The sequence below is a fragment of the Scardinius erythrophthalmus genome (assembly GCF_964197995.2).
Source record: "Scardinius erythrophthalmus genome assembly, chromosome: 4".
In the NCBI taxonomy this organism is placed as follows: domain Eukaryota; kingdom Metazoa; phylum Chordata; class Actinopteri; order Cypriniformes; family Leuciscidae; genus Scardinius; species Scardinius erythrophthalmus.
Genome location: NC_138224.1, coordinates 4,821,122 through 4,840,855, shown reverse-complemented (window position 1 = coordinate 4,840,855; position 19,734 = coordinate 4,821,122). Strand labels below are relative to the sequence as shown.

General features: G+C 38.1%; 1 protein-coding gene across 1 annotated transcript; it reads right to left on the bottom strand.

The window, feature by feature from the left end:
• Positions 1–9,007: 9,007 nt before the first annotated feature.
• tmem168a (transmembrane protein 168a) lies at positions 9,008–17,758 on the bottom strand. The gene is made up of 5 exons (XM_081364223.1): positions 17,678–17,758; positions 15,817–16,974; positions 14,812–14,954; positions 11,971–12,236; positions 9,008–11,226 (listed from the first exon to the last, which is right to left on the bottom strand). Exons 2-5 carry the CDS (start codon positions 16,903–16,905, stop codon positions 10,679–10,681), a joined length of 2,046 nt encoding a protein of 681 aa, XP_081220349.1. The 5' UTR covers positions 16,906–16,974; positions 17,678–17,758; the 3' UTR covers positions 9,008–10,678.
• Between the last annotated feature and the right edge of the window lie 1,976 nt (positions 17,759–19,734).

The window sequence follows — 19,734 nt, the reverse complement described above, 5'->3', positions numbered from 1 at the left end:
TGTATGTTTCCTGCTAGCCTGATGCCTCACACTCATAATGAACAGTGTGTTCTTGTGAAGCTTATCTCAGTTTTTTTTTAAGCTAATGACAAAACAAATCTGTTTTAAGCACCCTCAACACTGAGGGCTCACCATTTAATGGTAGATTTCCTTAAATTAATAACTAAACACCAACATTCATAAGGGTAATGTTCATTTCAGTAAAACGTGAAATAAAATGAAAGGATTGTTTATCTAAAGGTGTCTGGGAAATGTTAATGCAGATAACGGCTTGTCCAGAAAGCAGCGAACAGTCACTCTAAATGTAATTACAGCATTTACTGCTTTCTCATCCGTGTAAGGGACAGGTCTTATTAGAGCACTGAGGTTAAGTTACTGAGCCGATGAATTGTCTGTAATGCTGTGAAACGTGCCCGTGACACTAATAACACGAGGAAACAAGCAAATATTAAACTTGTTGGGACTGGTGTGTACACCTTTGCTAACAGTGTTTGCTAATTTCAAGTTACGCACGTTACGTAATCATAATACTGTTTAAGTAACTAAAGTAATGCATTACTTTCATATTGTTACTTTTTTAGTTACTTTTACAAATAGTTACTTTTTCAAATAAGTAATGCAGGTTATTTCATTTTACCATTTATTGACTAACTCTTCTCCTGCCCCCATGTTGAGAGAAATCGTAAGTGCAAAAGTCATTGTGTGCACTTGGTGAACATGATGGTTATTTTAGAGAAATGTATTTATTAAGATTAACCCCTGGAGATGAACCTGGGGTCCCATCACTCATCTCACTTGCACGAAAACACATTCAGTATCCCTCAAAATAAATAAAAACAGTGAAATGCAAACTCAAATTACGCAAACCTGCAATAATTAAATGTTAAATTACACAAATACACTTTATGCATTTAATCTCACTTTATTAACCAATGTCTTTGCTGCTGACCTTCGATGATCAATTCAACCGTAGGCTACCACTAATAAGCAAAAATGACTAGATAAACATCACATTTGTGTTTCTTTCTCTCTTTTTATTGCTGAAGTAAGAGTGCTGAACTTCCTTCTCAGACTCCAGCGTCCTATAGAGAGCCTAAGTCCCGCCCCGCCGCTTCCGGCTCATGGGACCTTAGTTCGGAAAAAATATGTATGGAAGTCAATGGCGAGAGATAACTTATCTTTTTATTCCGTCTGAACTGTGCCCTGAACAACACATATGATGTTTGTCAATTTAAAAGGTAATTATGAAAGTCAAGAAAGTCGCAGTTTGTCATAAAACAGAAGAGTAACGTTTAGTTTTATGTGAAAATCGCTCAATGAACTACATCTCTCGTCTCGCACTATGTACGTCACAAGATCCGTTGCTCGTATGTGTGTATTCTGGCTCAAAACACTCAGGCATGACGGCGTAACGTTACGATTATAATGTAAGACTATAGAAAAAATGACAGACGTTAGCTTCAGTAAAGTTAGCTTCATTCATTGAGAGAAAAGGTATGACGTCGCATGTGCGCCTTCTGGGTTTGTAGTCTTTCTAATTACGTATTTTCACAGTCTTATACCTCAGCAGTTTTACATCAAGCTGCGACTTTCTTGACTTTAAAATGTATCTTTTAAATTGACAAACATCATATGTGTAAATCAGGGCACAATTCAAACGAGATCAAAATATTTGTTGTCTCTCGCCATTGACTACCATACAATATTTTTCCGAAATAAGGTCCCATGGTGGTCGACCGGAAGGGGAGGGACTTAGGCTCTCTATTCGTCCAGAATGGCAGCTCAGCTGAATGGTTTGTTTGAGCAGCGCCCTCTACTGTACAGGAGTGAATTGGCATTTCCTTCAGCCTGGCTGCGTTCGAAACCGCATACTCAATGAGTAGGTACTTAATTTCAATGAGTACTTACTTAACGAGCGCTAAAAGAGTAGATACTTTATAGCCAGATCTCGTTGAGTATGAATGAGAACCGGACATCTGCCATGTTGACGTTATCATGTGACCTACGACGCGTTATCACAAGCGCAACAACTTAAAAGATTTGAACGACACGCTTAATTAATCTGTCTGTAAATATCATGATATTGATTAAACTTGCTCATTTTGTGGTCTTTTTGAAAAAACTGCTTCCCATTTATTTTGTGAGTACATTTAGGGTTGATTTAAGTTCTTATATTTAACCCTACTAATGTGACCCACCGTTTTATCCTTAACGATATTTATTTTTATTACGAAATCCCAAAATTGTCATCTCTTGAATATGTTGTTAATTTCTTTATTTTATATCCAAACATTTTCATCCATAAGCAAAAGTGGCTTACTGCTTTGTTTTCCTCTTTTTCTTGTTAAATTTAACTCTCGTTTCATCCCTCAGGCCTATAAATAACAGAAAATGCTTTTTTTTTTAAATGTATTATATAATTAATTATTTAAGAAAATAAATATTGATATTCAACCTTATAGGTTTTTTCCTGTGTATAAAATATCATAATATGTTTGCAAACCCATGATTGATATATATATATATATATATACATACATAGCCTACATGATATACCTCATAACATCAGTAACTCGACAGCCCTACCTAGAACGGTTTTCCTCAGCGTTTGTAATGTCTGCACAAAGGGAGATTCACCTTTGGAGAAAACTGTTGATTTTATACTCGAAAAATTTAAGTATCATTATTAAAAATTAATATTACCCCAGAATGAATTGCATTGCTATTCCAGCCCCAAAACATACAATAATAACAACGATAAATGCTGATCAATTAATTATATTACTTTTTACTGTAAATTATATAATTCAATAAAACAAACAAAATGTAATGTATGTCATTTGAAATAGCTATGCATGAATACACTCTAGATGTGTATATAGTGAACATCTACATTTTCATTCAAACAATAAATAAAGCATTAATTAATTGTATTTTATTTACTGACAACAATGAGAAATATTAATAAATTAGTAAAAGAATGAATCAAAGTCACCATCACACAATAAACAAATGCATATACAAGTCAACACATGAAACAAAGCTTTATTAAAACTACAGTCAATCATGTATGTATGTAGGCTACAGGCGCTGAACCACATCCTTCTGCCATCTCAACACAGCGGTTCCCATTCTGCGGCTCTGATGAATCAGCTGACCGCCAGAGGTGAGCCGTGCCTTCGTGCCGGAGGTTGTTGCGTGATGTGTTGTGCTTCACAATCTGAGGCAATAGAGCTTTTTTTCCACAAATGCCGCCACATCATCTTTCCTTGCAGGTCCTGCTCCACCACAAAAGCTGTGCAGCAAATGCACAGAAATCAAGAATCAGAAAAGTGCTGTAATAGCTCTGTTTGAAACTACAATAATTAAAATAAACTACAACTTAATATTTAAATAGTTGTTGTATTCATTTCTGTAATGTCACAGAGCCTTTGATTGTAGCATTCAGCTTCATGAGCCACTCTCCACCGGATAAACACACATCTGTTCATCTGTCCCTGTAACATCCAGACCAGACTCACATTACCTCTGTGATTTATGAGCTCAACACTACATTTACATGTTGAGGTTGTTTTAACTTTTTATCCTACATAAATGTTCCTTAATTTATCAAGAGTACTAATGGACAAATAAAATAGATAACTTATGTTTAGTTACTTTATAGATTTGTTCTACATAATAGCACACATACATCACTCAGAGATGCCTATTTCATATCTATATTAGACGTAGTAATCTGCAATTCTTATAGAAGATTTTCTTGCCAGATATTAAATAGACATTTAGTAATTGTATTTAAGATGTATACGGTTTAAAATGTATGCAAATCCACTTTGGAGACGTATGTGTCCTTACTGGAGCTTCTCTGTTAGCTACATAATAAAATGTGATTTACAGCAAAATCACAAATATAGCGTCTTTACATCTTCAACAATTCAACAGTTTATTGTACAGTAGTTCAACACATGCGATCATTTGATTTGTAATACTCACATTTGAAAACAGTCTCGTCCGTCATCCTTTCCGTCACGTTCGAGTATGACCTATCCTTCTTCTTCTTTTTTATGACGTATCCTCTCGCGTGGCCTCCTGGGATAGAAGAGTATCCATCGTTGAGCACTCAAAAATCTGGGCGGAAGCGAGTAAGCCATCCGGGAACTTCTCGCCTACTCTTTTATGAATACTGATGTTTCGAACGTACTGCTTCCTTCACGTACTGTTTTCGCCTACTATATAGTAGGAAAGTAGGCATATTCGAACGCACTTAAGTCCGAATCTCGCGATAATTAGTACGTCACCCAGGTAATTCTCGCCTACTCTTTTGGATTCATACATACTTTTTCGCTCGCCTACTCTTTTTCCCATACTAAATAGTAGGGAAGTATGCGGTTTCGAACGCAGCCCCTGAGTTTATTCATTTCACTTTTGGTGTGAAAGGGCTATTACATTTGCATAGAACATTTCTGTTGATGCCAAAAAAAAAAAAAAACAAGCAAGCCCAGCTCAGGTAAGAAATAGTAATGCAAAAGTAACGTAATGCATTATTTTCCATAAAACGTAACACAATTAGTAACGTTTTAGGGACAATATTGTTACACAATAACTGGGTGTAAGGGTGGATTTCCTGCAGTGGTTCAAGCTGCAAGACTGCCGAATGACTAAAGAAATGTTATTAGCAAGATGGTAGAAAACCCACCCACTGCCACTTATACCAACGACGGAAATAAGCGCAGTTACAATAGCTTAAGTGGGAGAGCGTTGCTACAGAGAGTGATGATATTGTATTGCAATATGTAGCACTTCAAAGTCAATACCAAATCAAAAAGTTAGCACATTAAGGTGAGTTTTTGAAAAGGTTTAATGACAAAATATGGTTATGTTTACACTTAAAATAGTTACCAAATAGATGTATGATGAGATGATGATAACTTATATTATTAATTGTACCCAGCTTATGAAAAATGTTACCAGAGAGAGAGAGAGAGAGAAAGAAAACAGGAGGTAAAGGAAGAGAGCCCCAAGAAAGGGACCCAGAGAATCAGAGAGCCAGAGCATAAAAAGAGAGAGAGCAACAGTTTCAATCTTCTTTTATCCTTTCCTGACCATGTGACTTTAATCCAACTGTGAGACGTTTAAACTGACCAATCAGATCATTCGAACTTCCCCCACCGTACTAAAGGTGTGGCAATTAATTGACCCCCAAAATACAAACATTTTGGCCTACAGGCCTAGATCACTATCAGCCCATCTGTGCCTTTAGGAAATCCAAATGGTCCTTGTAGTAGAAAGAGGGGGTAAAAAAAAACAGTCAAGCAAATGTCTTTGTAGTTTGTTCATTTCAAAGATCTTGGATTAATTCAATTCTACATGGGTTACATTAAAGTAACTTTTCGCAACATTGTTTACAGGGACCTAGCAGCATTGTTTATTTATGAACGGTTTTTCCTTTTTGAGTTCATCTTTTGGTCATTTTTCAGCATTTTTTTTATAGACCTACTAGGTCTTAAACAAACATACCTGTATGCTCTGAACATCTAATCATTTTGTGGACAAGGAAGTCAGGATTGATTATTCGCTTCTGTTACAGTTGAATACACACCTTGAAGGGGCATTTGATGAGAATTTCGCAGTTCACTCCCAATATTAAATCACGTCCGTAGCTTGAGGCTGTCCTGGACAAGACAGTACATTAATGAATGTGAAAGAAAAATAGCTTGCATCAAATGGTATTCTGCACTCAGTCAGTTTCTGATTTGTTAAAGTATTAAACTTTAGCACAAAAACTCATCTTCGCACTGTTTGAATAACACCTCAAATTGTGAAGTGGTAGAGCTTAATAACAGCCTGCCAATCATGCATAACACGTCAGTTAGATTTCCACAGACAACCATCTCTTACATTTTTTCCTTCCTCATTCTTCTATTCAATCTGTAAATATCTGTGAAAAACGGAGAAGACAAATTTCAAGGTGCAGTATCCAATTCTCAATTTAACTGAATGAATAGGCATGTTGAAATGCTGCAAAACTATTTCAATTAAATTATTGATTCGTGACTGTTCTGTGCAGGCTACTCACCTACCGTATTTCCAAGGCCACAAAAACACTGGAGGAAACTGTATTTCACTGCTTTACAGATATGTAACTGATCTTCACTAGTCTTAAAACCATGCAAGAGATGTTATTTTCACCTGAATCTTGAGCTGAGCTTCATTCAATGATAAAGAATTTACTTTTGACTCATTTAATGATAAGATTTGTCTTCTAAATTCATATAGCCGCTTAATCTAAATGGAGTTTCTAAGATGGGCTATTTCACTAAAGCTCATAAAAGACTAGATTTTAACACTATCAAAAAGAGAGGGAGGGTTTTTTTTAGCAACCAAGGCTTTTATGTTTCCTCTTACGACCACACGAGACTCAAAGTGCACGTGAATTAATCTCTGTCGATTTCACTTTAAAAAGCTGAGACATGCGAACTCTCCATCTGTCTTGTGCGGACAATTTAGATAACCAGAGACATAAAGTTCATGGTTAAAAATTATTGCATTTGCAATAATGCATCTAGCTTAGATTTACACTAATTTCTGGGTAAATCATTTATACAACCTTGCTGAAATTCATTCTGCTCGTGTTTCATGAATAAATCCCAATATGTGATTAGAGCGGAACTGTATTTATAAATCAGTGTTTCAAGGTTTAAATATGCTAAGTATCCTAAGTGCATGTTACAGATAGACCTTTGCATTCAAGTCCACTGTGTGTCTATTTTTTTATTTTTTTTTTATTTTTAGTGTCCTTAAGTGCACCAATTTTTTACTCTGAAGCAACAGTGCATTTAAAGTATACATGCTAGGATCAACGTTTTTAGATAGATTTGATTTCTCTCAAGACAATATGCTTAGATCACAGAACCGTAGAAAATATGTTAGCTAGTCCAGGAACTTACAGTAGGCCTATAGTAACTTATAGTCTATGTTGTAATGGACTATTTTTCTTATTCTTAGCTTTAAAGTAATATAAGTAATTATTTTAAACCATAAAATCATAATTTAGTAGCTGTATAATAACCAGAATAATGTACTCAGCTGGTTATTTTGTGCAAAATAAACCTCTCTACGTGATACAAAATGTTTGTTGTATTTGAATATACCAGCTTTGACCCATTTTGCCTTCAGAACGGCCTTAATTCTTCATGGCATAGATTGAACAAGGTGCTGGAAACATTCCTCCGAAATTTTGGTCCATATTGACACGATAGCTTCACGCAGTTGCTGCAGATTTGTCGACTGCACATCCATGATGTGAATCTCCCGATCCACCACATCCCAAAGGTGCTTTTTTGGACAGACTGTGGAAGCCATTTGAGTTTAGTGAACTCATTTAAACAAAGCTATATTGGTTCTAAAGGGGCTCAAAGTGTACCAAGAAAATTTCCTATTAAACCACCACTAACAGACTGAATATTTGATGGAACAATGCTTTTGCGTTGCTTATGCCAAATTCTGACCCTACTACCTGAATGTTGCAGCAGAAATCAAGACTCAACAGAACAGGCAACGTTTTTCCAGTCTTTTAGTGAGTTCATGTTCAGTTTCCTGTTCTTAGACTGGAGTGGTACCATGTCTACATGCCTAAATTCACTGAGTCTCTGCCATATGATTGGCTGATTAATTTAGATGTTTGCGTTAACGAGCATTGAGTACCTAATAAAGTGGCCGGTGAATGTCTGTATAATGCTAAAAAGTTTTGAACAGTTTTGGACCACTGCAAAGTAGTTTTTCTTAATATGTGGCCACTTTTCCCTCTAAATGGTAACAAAATGGCTGCCGTTATGTAATAACATCAACTGAATAGTTGCCAGTGATTAAGGTAGTTATTGACCCTTCCCAATATGGGGACCAATTCTGCTTTACTCTGATTGTATAGCCTGCTATTAATGTCATTTTGTGTGGGAAAGCTTGCACTTCTAGTGTCCAGGTCAGTAATCATTAAGCTCACTAGCAGTAGATTCAGGAATGGCACCTTCCTGCATCTCAGAGAGGATGAACTATTCTGAAGGGAACAGTGTGTATCAGTGTGTATGTATATGTAGTTTCACAATCTCACACACACACACACACACACACACACTAAATTCAGGCACAGTCACTGTCAGCTGCCTCTAAATTAGGCTATTCCGTTTCACTGCCCAATTGCCCAACAGCTAAGAAAAAATGAGAAAGAGAAAGAGGAGTTTCTTGGTAAAAAAAAAAGGGACATGCATTAAAATGAAACAGTTGTGGTATAAGCTTAGATAAAAGGCATAAAAATCTTTCTTAGCAGGGTTGATAGTTTTTACTATTTAAATTATGTCTGGTTCACTTTACAAATTACTTTGACCAAGAACTGTCAGAAGCCATCTTTGTTGGCTACAAAGAAAACAATTAGAAACGTACTACTGATTGTATCACAGATATTAAGCTACTAGTAAGAACCAGTATACTTTAGACAAAATATTTTGAATGACACAAACCTCCTATGCTTTGGCAACTCCAGTGACTAAATCTTCCTCTAAGTGTTCATTTCTGCAGTCTGGTATTATGCAAACACAAATTTATCATGTCTAAAATCCACACCACAGAAGATATATCAAGATTATAAGATGTACGTGATTGCCTTATAACTTCAATGAAAACATGCTATCAGGTGATTCAGAAAGTAGTGATGTCTCCCTCATTTGATGCCTCAAACTCCTGTTGGCATTTAATTAAATGACTATATTCAATCCAAAGCATCTGTGGGGAGAGTCTATTTTAAACACAGTCCACTGGGTGAGTTTCTGTCTCTCTGCCTGGCTTCGCTCATGACAGGTGAGCTAATTACCCTTCACGGGGTTATTTGGCCACATCAACGTTTTTAATTCAAGCTATTCAGCTGCAGCTGTTCAGATAAATAATTTGAAATCACAATTGAAATCAGTCCATATCAATGAGCTTTGAGACCATACATGCAAGAGGGAATCGCACTGCTGGTAAATGCCATACTTTATTCTTACTTATTCTCCTTTGACAGCTATATAAAAATTGGCCAAAAGTTATATTCTAACAAAATAAAAAAATTCGTAAGCAACATATAAATAAAAAATGTTGTATTTTATTACATTATAGTATGTTTTTACCAATGACTTCTTATGGATAGCTTTCTCGGGTATTATAGACGTGCTTGGTCAAAAGAAGTCGTCTTAAAAATTGCATTGAATCTTCACAAATTGTTCATTGTATGCAAAGCTTATTTGAATTTTCAAACACCTTAACTGTGCATTTCCATGTTATGATTTTGACCCAATCATGCAGTTCCATTATACGACTCTTGACATCTGCTTACTCACAGCTGATGTATCTGGATCTGAAAAGACATACGAGGTCCCGATGAGTGTGCTTGTGTTTGCTTCTGACTCAGTAACCCTCAATAGATGAAGCAGAGCACTGCTAATTCAGTTTAGGGGATGAAGCTATAGCCTTAATCTAATCATTGCATAAAAAATTTCTGCCGAATTTACATGAATCACTGACCTCAGCAAAGATGCTACTCTTTGCCTCTGCTAACAACAATCTTTGTCAACAAGTAGCTGGAGCTGGATTTTAGAGGGTTTGTAATAACAATGGCATGAAAGTTCCCCATACCTTTAAGAGACAAGCAGGAAATGTTTTTCCCCTCACTTTGAAAGAACAGCCTCAAGGTAGTCATAGTTCATCCGCCTCCTGTGCTGAACTTATAAATGCATGAAATTGACTCTGTGAAATTGCCAACCTCCTGGACAGTGAACTGACTAGGAAGCCGATTAAGACACACCAAGTGCTGGTTGTATTAACAGAACAATTTATGCTAGCTAATCATCACTAAACAGAGGTATATCGCACATGCTGGAACACCTACTTACCAAGCTGCTTATTTTAAACAGTCTTTATTAAAGGATGCTGGTCTGTTGATAAAGAATTAATAAACGTCAACTCTTGAAAACAAAAACCCCACTGAAAATACAAAATACATTATGGCATGATATGGTTTAAACATTGGCTGTTGAAGAGGTCTTGAGGAATAACTAAACCAGACCTACTTTTCTTCTTGGCAAAAACAAAATAAGTAAAAACCTTCTAAAAGAACAATTGAGATTTCTTGTTTAACTTTGCCTGAGACTGAATTCACTGCAATACACGTATCTCACCCACATCCAGAGAAAATCCACTTAAAGCCTAATAAATTAACACAAGGCACTTGGCACTGACAGTCTCAATATTGTGAAAGAGCACAGATTCATATGATATAAGACAGTGGCTATATTATATATATAGGGAATAGAAAAACAGAAGAAGTCATCATTTGACAATGGTGTTCAATCCTGTTCCTAAATTTCGACCTTCCCGCAACGGTTAGTCCTGACTCAAATCAAACATTCCTGAACCTTCTAATCAAAGTATTAGGGTTCAATTGAAAATTAGTGTGACTGAACTCAAGAGGAAGGTAGATCTCTAGGAACAGGACTGAATGTGAATTCAACAGTGAATGATGCTTCCCATCGATAACTGATTATCAAAGTAAAAGGCAACGGAGCACTCGATAAATGATATCCCAAAAATTGCATAGAAAAACATATATGGTGATGTATATACATCATGTAGAACAAAAGCAATTGGTCCCCTATGATCGGACTAGTTTGATCCCCTGCCCCGTGTCCAGTATGCTGGGAGGGAACCAAGAGAGTTTCAGTCTCCTGACGCAGCGCAAACACACACTACACAGCCACAGGAGGTTGAGTCCGCAGCACCAGTTGGCGACAGCCACCAGTGGGTACGTGGTCTTGGGGAAGTGTGTTTTCCAGTGCTTGGCCACATCGCTCCCGGTGGGCAGGTGGAGGGAGTAGTCACTCCAGGGTTTGGACACGCCATATATTGCGGAGATGACCCGACCCCTCTCTGACCACTGCACGCCACTGTCAGGATCACAGTTATATTTCACCCACTCAGAGGTGAAGTCTCCCAGACGGGGGGCTTCTTGGGCTTCGGCATCCTGGACAGGGCTCATCTTGGCTCCCTGTACCGCAACATACATCCCTTCCACCTTCTGAACCGCCTTCACCCACGGCGCAGAATTCTCAGTGTCCAGGACCAGGATGAGGCGGGAGGAGAGGCCACTGTTCCTTTCTCTCCACATATCAAGGATCTGCTGCAGACGCAAGTTATCGCCACCTGCAGGCAAGAAAGGTTGTCAATCAGTCGCAAGAAGGTCTCAAGTGCATCTTTTCCTGTGCAGAATAAGCTGGACCAAACCTTTTGCTATGTAAAGGTCTGCCAACTCAAGACAAGTTCAAACAACACAAATATCCAATAAAGTAAAATTAAACCAGTTTGCATTCACAAAAGAATTTTTCATTCACAAATACATAAAGTGTTGACACAGACGTGACAGGCTGTTGCTGCAGGGGAAACGGAGAGATGGTGCAAGCAACACAGTAAAGGTATAAAAAGATAGCTTGCAATGCTGTGGGGAAGACTGTGAATAACACTCGGCAACTACCTCGTTCAGAAACCGAATGAGGATTCCTGGCTGCCTGATCAAACATTATGACAGAGGCTGTGACATCCCATATCGCTCCTGAGGATTAATACCTCACCGAGTTACAGGACGCACACACAGGCAGGAAGATAAAGCATGGTGGAGTTCAGAGAGAGCTTTCTGAGCGATAAATTGCTAAACTCTAGTTAAAATAAAAGCATTCGTTTCTTGATCTATTTTACACAGACCTAAAACAGCAATACTGGTTTTAGCATTCGAAAAAACCTATGATATAAATAACTCCCGATTGGTGCATGATATACAGAAATGAATTTAGTTTGGGTCTTCGTCAATACTTCGACATGCTACAATTCATAACCTCAACTCTCAGTTAATTTAGATAAATTCCGCCCTATCAATTGCTATCCAGCTCTTACCTGCCAAAGTCCAGTCTCCGCTGGGAAGCGTGTGGCCGCTGTAGTATAGGATGTAAGTGTCGTGCCGCGGGCCTTCGGCGGTGCAGAGCTCCAGAAAGGAGCGCAGTTTGGCCTGCAGGGTGTCCAGGCTTAGACTGGTGGAGTAATCACATCCGAAGGTCTGGATGAGGTGATGGGAGAAGAGTCGCTGCACAGCATTCAGAGTAGCTGTGGAGTGCAATTCCTGGCCTTGCCCTGGAGGCAACAGCAATGGCTGGCCATCCGCACTGCAAAGAAGTCAAAAAAAAAAGAAAAAAAAAGAGAGGATAAAGCGATGGGTGAAATGTGGAAGAAAGGCTGATGCTTGGCTGATTGCTAACTGGGTCAACTTGACCTTCTGAGTGTACACTAACCCAGGTACAAAAAACCAAGAGGGATAAGCACAATGGAGAGTAAATGCAAAAAGGCCTTGAAAATAAGCAGTGCAAAATGTAAGATGGAGAAAAGGATTCAAAGAAAAGGAGAAAGGCCTTAGTAAGAATGATATTAATCTGCTCGAAAATGCAAGTAGATCAACATCACCTTGCAGCGTCAACTCCTTCTGCCTTTCTAAAAGAGCACAAGACTTCCTGCAGTAAATATCACCCAGAACAGCACTCGCTAATAACAAATCGACAATTAACAATTAAAACCATTATAACCCCCTGTACCCTTGCTTCACAAAGATTGTGATTATAAAACCAAGACCAAGCATTTGTGGTGGCAGTGTTTCCCAGTATTTACCATAGGTAGACATCCTTGCTGAAGACTGAAATGGCAAGTCTAAGGCACAGTGACCCATGAAAACTACCTAGGCAGGTGCTGAGCTATTCAAGTGGAAATGACCACTTCTCTGAGCTTGCTTGTCAGGACTCTATCCTTCTCTATCTCTCAATCACTTAGCTTTCATGCTTGCGTTTTCTTCACTACTTTAGATCTTGTTTTTTTTTCCCACTCAACCCATCCCTGGCTCAGTGCCCCTCATTCCTGAACACAACAACAATTTAAGCACCAAAAATAATATCATGACTAAAGGCAAAAATTTTGCTGAAATATCTTTCCACTTGAATTCCACACGAAGTTTATTAGCCACAAGGCTTTTATCATAACAGATAAACAAGATTTTCATTAAAAAAGGACTAATGAATTGTTTTCGGTTTTTATAAACTATTAAAATGCTTTCTGGGTGAACTATCTGAATATTTGGATGATGGCCAGAGCTCATTTCCTTTAAATGTGAGAAGAAACGGAACCACGGCATCTGTTACGAATGAAAACAAGCCCGTCGACCAGAGAATTTCTCTCTCATCCCTCCCTCCCCTCTCATCTTCCCAAGAGGCCCTCGTCATTGTAAAAACATGATCTGTACCCATCAGATGGAAGATTACACCTAGCTACATTCCCCTCATGTGCCTGCTCCACGCATAGCCTTTTCACCAAGAGTGCTGGAATACTGAGCGTGAAGAGGCTGTGGAGCTGCATCCTAATCGACATCATAATCAGCGACCTGACTGACGGCCTGGCCCGGACCCCACCCTCGCTCTCTCTCAGTATGCATGGCACAGGCTTCTCCCAGAGGAACCAGCAACAGACCAGGTTTATTAAAGGCTATGACTTTATTTAATGCCAGCATGTGTTTATAGTGATCCAATCCAGGGTGGTTTCTACACCCCTCTATATTTTCTGGACACTTGACTGTTTAAGATGCACGTTCAAGATGATAAATAGTAGGGCAGCAGACTATTTCCCTTGATGTTGTAATTATAAATATGTATCATCTTTCTGATTCATCTACACATCCAAAGCTGTTTTTGTAATGGCTTTTTGTGACATTGATCATGACCAAAAACTCCAAAAAGTAGTGTACGACCGGCCTGATTCAAATATCAAAGACTATTCGGTATTCAGCAACTTTACCAAACCTAGAGAACAGAACTGTGCTGGTTAGCCAATCATAATATAGGTAATTTACATATACTATAAAAGTCATAAATGTACAGTAGCAAAAACTGTATAATTTTAAGGGTCAGAGAAAGGATGAAAAAAGTTAATGTAAAACTGTTTTAGTGCAAGAAACATTGACAAATATCAGGACAAAAAATAGGTGGGTACAGACATAGATATGTATAGGTAGATGCCACATTACGTCGTCGCGCCCGCCATCTTGCAATCTTGTATCTTTAACTCAATATTACATGTTTTTACTATGGTACTTTTAATGTTTTTACTTTTACTATGGTAACTTTTTAATGTCGTGTGAGCTAACGCCTTCATCTTCTTGTATTGTGTTTAGCAAGTCTATATATAGATATTCATAGATGCGTCTAATTACGGTTTCAGATGCTCAGTCAACTTGCTTTCGAATGTTCACAAACCGCTCCAATATGGCGGACGGCTTATGTATAGCGGCCCATTGAAAGGGCCACTAATGAGGCATCTATATCTATGGGTGCATGTGGATTAAAACAAACAGAAGAAACAATACATAATTAATTAATGTATGTAATTAATCCACAAGCATAAATAATAGCACTTCTCTGAATTGCTGCTAATATTGTTCCTGTATGATATACTACACATATTTCTCACTTGTATGTCACTTTGCATAAAAGATTCTGTTAAATGAATAAATGGAAATGCTTGTGAATTGATTCTAAGAAATATGACTCCTCAGAAAACCAGTTCTTCAGGTATTAATGTCTGTTATATAAACCACCAATAAGCTGCTTTCTGCAAGGTTAAGGATCTCGGTCAATGCACATATGACCAACATGCAAGTTAGAATATGCCTTTGTATGCCATATATCCATTGAATGATTTTACCTGCTGTAGTAAGTGGGAATTACCACCGCATACCCAACGCAGGTTCCTCCCAAGCAGCTGCCCAGTTCATGGAAGAGTCCATGAGTCAGAGACTCCAGTGGCAGTACCACTAATAACACACTCATGAAGAGTCCAGAAGTGACCTGCAGAGATGAACCCTCAGTGATCAACAATTATGAAGTGAATTCAAAGGGAAGGACAGTTGTACATGCAAACAAACACAGTCTTACTTCAGTCTAAAGGCCCTTGCACACTGAGTCTGAAATTCGCATCCAAAATTTTCGCACGTTAAACAATAAATGCAACCTCACGTTATGCTTGCACACTGCCTCCAAAACTTTCGTCCGTCATAAAAAAATTCGGATCAGGTTTGATTTTCTTCATTTTTCGCATCTGTAGCAAGCATTTTGAATGCTGTTTTGACAATTCAGAGCCGCCGAATCACGAATATGTAAAAACGCATGCGAAAATTTAGGACTGCAAGGACCTTAAGTCTTCAGTGAGTATGCTAGTATTCAGTTCCAGACACAGACATTGTTCTCAGACCTGTTCATTTGAATTAAGTGTAATGAACTGACTCACCAGCATATTGCTTTTGTTGGTAAAAGAAATGAAACACTGCATTTGCTTCACATGCTGGATAACATTAGCAAAATTGTAAGTGCTTCTAATGACTCATTGCAGAATTAATATCTTAACATTAAACCTCAAATGGATTACTGTAATGTTTAGATTAGGACTGATGGCTGGTTTATTGAAATGTCCCCATTTAACATTACTTATGAGACATTTTTCTAAATATCTTCTTTTGTGTTCCACAGGAACAATATGAGGGTGAGTGAACTATGCCATCATTTTCATTTTGGGATGAAAGAGTTTTTTAGTAATAGTATCATAATGCAGCACGATTCATCAGATTTGGATGTTAATGTCAAGTATAAACAGAATTCTTGATATCTAGATAGATTAGATTGATTCAAAAAAGCATTAATCAACATGCTTTACCTGCCATGAAACAGCCCCTAGTATGACAGTGGACATCAGGCAGAAGAGCACCAGCCGTTCGGAGATGAGGCAGAAATGACGCATGCCCCTGGAGGCCATGATCCTGTCCAAATTGAGCGTTTGTGAGCGCTGGGTCGCCCACATCTTCTGACACTCAGTCAGCTTGGTGTGGAAGCACCAAAGTGTGACAAGGAACACCATGTGGCACAGGATCCACAAGAGGCCAAAGACGCAGAAGCCAGGGATGACCAGGTACCAGGCTTTCATGTTACCCAGCTTCAGGGCACAGAGCACAAAGAACGCCAGCTCAACGAATGCCAGCGGAAACAGAGAAAATATCCTCCACATGCGGCCAGCTGAGAGAAACTGCTTCCAGCGTTCTGTCGCCGACAAGCCGCTGAAGTAGACGTCTAGAAGGGGCTCGCATATAAGCCGTCCCAGGTAGCAGCTGAGCACGTAGGGGTTTGTTTGGATATCCAAGGACTGGAAGAAGGTAACGGCGGTGATTACAGCAAAGCAGGCAAGATTAGGGAGAGCCAAGGGCGACTTCATGCGAAGGTCCACAATAAGGGCCATTAAAGCGAAAGTCAGAGCAATCATGGCTAGTGATTTGTAGAAAACCAAGCTGATGCTTGCTACACCAAATCCCAGGAGCTCTAGGAGCTCAGGTGAGGTCAGAACGACTGGTTTATACTTAGCACTACCGCACAGACGCTCTGTTAGGGCCCAGAGCGACCGAACAGCTACGCTAGAGAGCAACAGGTAGTTTGTGACCTGTTCCTTTATGTCTTTCTCCAGAGAGGGGAAGTTCAGAAAGCACAGGAGACCCTGCAAGAAGCCGAACCACAGGTGGAAGAGACATAAACTGGCCGACTCCATTGAAAAGTAGTAGTAGAGGATACAAGCTATGGCTGAAACGAACAAACCCAGGATGAAAATGACCAGAATCATGGATTCTGAGGTCTGCTCCCATCGTACGTACATTCCCAAGCACACAGCGACCAGCAGGTTGAAGCTGGAGAGATACCCCAGACAGCGGAGTGAGGACCACATGTCCACACCCTTGTCCGATTCCTCTTGGCCTGACATTTTTGTATGATCGCAGAGGATTAGGCCTCACTCCTCCAACACAAGGAGAGATAATGTTGAGGCATTCCACTGAAATTAATAAGAGGGGGGGAGTTACTAAATAATCAAAAACACATCCAAATAATCGACATGTATCGATCATGCATGTCATCACAAAATTACATTATCATCTTAAAAAGGCATACTGATAAATGATGGAAAAAAAAGAGTATTCTCATTTTTAATCTGTAATCAAACAATGGCATGGTGTGTATCAAGTCCAATTCCATAAATACAGAATATAGCTATTATACTGCATTTAACTGTATGTAAACAGAACATACAGTTACTTTAAATCCTTAACCAGAGACATATTCACTGTGAATGGAGTAAAAAGGTGTGACAACTAGCCCCATCATCTTAATACTTGTATACATAGGCTACACAAAGAGATATGTAACGTTAGGTATAAGAGAACTTATGTTTTGCACACATGATGGTCATTCGATTTCCTGACAACGATGAACGTATATATAACAGACATAAGATGGCAGATCCCGTGTAATGTATTACGAGTGCCAAGGTTCAAGATTAATAGATGTCAGATGTGAAACTGCCACATAATCAGCCTAGACCAGACCAGAACAGACACTCTCAACTTTAACACTGTAAATACTTTGAGAGCATTAAAATACCGCGATTACATTTTAAACAAATTAGTACTTATGACTGTCTTTTGTAATTCAGTTAATTGTTGTTCGAAAGTAAAACATATAAGCAGAATTATTCTTACATTTCTTTATAGCAAAGAGTTTTTAGTTTCCCGATAGCCATGTTACTTCCGGACTCCAAACTACGGCGGCTCAGAAGGGTCAAAGGCAAAGTGTAAAATCTGCCTAGAAATTCTTTTCTCCACATCCATGATCGATTTTCAGGTGCTGTCACATATGCTGTTAATGTATAGTCGGTTTGTTTATCGGAGATATACATATGACGAAACATTTAAAAGGCTTTCTGTTTATAATAAAGAAAAAAATATCCTGTGCTATGATGTGTTGCTTATTTACTTTTTCCATGTGCCAAAAATAAAGCTATACACACCTACAGTCAATTTACTAAGAAAATATAATTGTATCTGTGGGCTAAGTGTACCTGTGAAGAAAACAGAAAGTCATGCAGATGGCTTTTTTTTTTTTTTTTTGGCATTAGAAAACATAATTCTAGATTTTCATGACGGGCAAGCTGTAAGCTTTTCTACTGCTGTGGATAATATGCTTAATCATTTCTCATTTGTATGGCTGAAAATACTTAAAATCAACAAATAAAGCTTCTATAATAGAAAGCACAAAACTCTTTGTGGTTTAAAGACATGCTGGTGAACAGCAGTGAAGTCAGAGTACAGGTGAAGAAGCTACCAGGAGAAAGTTATTCCCATTCATGTCAATAGCAGGTGCTCACTAAAATTTGACAAAACTATCCCCATTAAAACCCATTAAAACGACAATTTTTAATCCCATGGCCATTTGACAATAAAATGATGCAGTCTTTGGGCTTTCATTCTGATTCATTCAAAATTTTAACTACCAGATGGTGCAATTTTCTCAGGTTTGACCTATAAAGAAGAAAAAAAAATCGCTTTATTCCTGTTTTCTGCTTCTGCATATTATAGGGCTAATTGGTTAAATTACGCATTTATAATTGTGTGAATGAGTTGGTATAGATGTCAGAGTGTGATTTGTATGTGTGTAAAAAAAATTGTGTGTGTGTGTGTGTGTGTGTGTGTAATAAAACTCTTTGGAAAAACTCTTTGGAATTTGGAACACAACTTGTTTAGATTTATGACTTTAATTTTCTAGCAGTTTTTGAGTTGAACATGTTTTATTAAATAAATATTTTTATATAAAATAATGTTCATAAATTATTTTTATAAACTTAAACCTCCATAACTTTTTCCACTTTTGATTTTTACTTTTAAAAAATCGGCTTCGTGGATAATATGCCACCGTAAAAATCCCACTTTACTAAGGAGATATTACTGGCAATATTTTATCAAGTCCTGTTTCAAATATTTCCTGTTTATTTGCTGTATAGAATCAGAATTAACGATGCCTGATTCGCGAATGAATAAACTCATTTGAGTCGGTTCTCAATTGAAACGTCGACGGATTTGCAAAACAATCATTGGAGCGGTTTATCAATTTGTGAAACACTAGATTTATCGTAAACAGAATAATTTACACAAACAGCGATGGATGAATTTGATAATTGACCAACTGTCCATTGAAACCAAGCTGCAAATAGGCTACATCCTATCTTTTATTGCAGCGACGATCGGGTTTCTACAAGAGCAGCTTGCGAACGACTCTACTTCAGGTAGGCCTAAAGACATTTTCCACGCAAAATTGTCTCAAATCATCAACAGAACTCGAAATCAATCAAAATACCAAAAGTAGGCTAGCCTACCATGGTACCATGCAAATACACACTTGTAAATAAATACCATGGTACAAGAATGTTTATCGTTCAATATAGCGTTCCCTGCTTCACTGCTGACAGCGCGACGGCAAAAGAAGTCAAATTTGACCCGAATAGATTTGGGTTTTTAATCTGAAATTAATGTAATGAGAGAGCCTATAGACTACCCCAGTGAAGAAAAAAGAAAAAAAAAAAGAAAACAACTACGATTACACGATGCACGTGCAAACGACTCTTGTGACTCTTGTTTATAGTCATAGCTATTACTAACTCGCTGAAATGCGAGTTACCTTTACTTTTACCATGTAGGTTACTGAATTCATTAAACTTAAATCCCTGTTTAAACTTAAATCCCTGACTAGTTAAAATACACTG

What these genes read in the sequence shown, in the direction of transcription:
- tmem168a (XM_081364223.1), bottom strand. Translation starts at nt 16,905, where the DNA reads ATGTCAGGCCAAGAGGAATCGGACAAGGGTGTGGACATGTGGTCCTCA. An exon ending in TAGGGGCTGTTTCATGGCAG is followed by an intron (nt 14,955 to 15,816) that starts GTAAAGCATGTT and finishes TCATCTCTGCAG; the next exon opens with GTCACTTCTGGACTCTTCAT. An exon ending in ATTCCCACTTACTACAGCAG is followed by an intron (nt 12,237 to 14,811) that starts GTAAAATCATTC and finishes ACTTCTTTGCAG; the next exon opens with TGCGGATGGCCAGCCATTGC.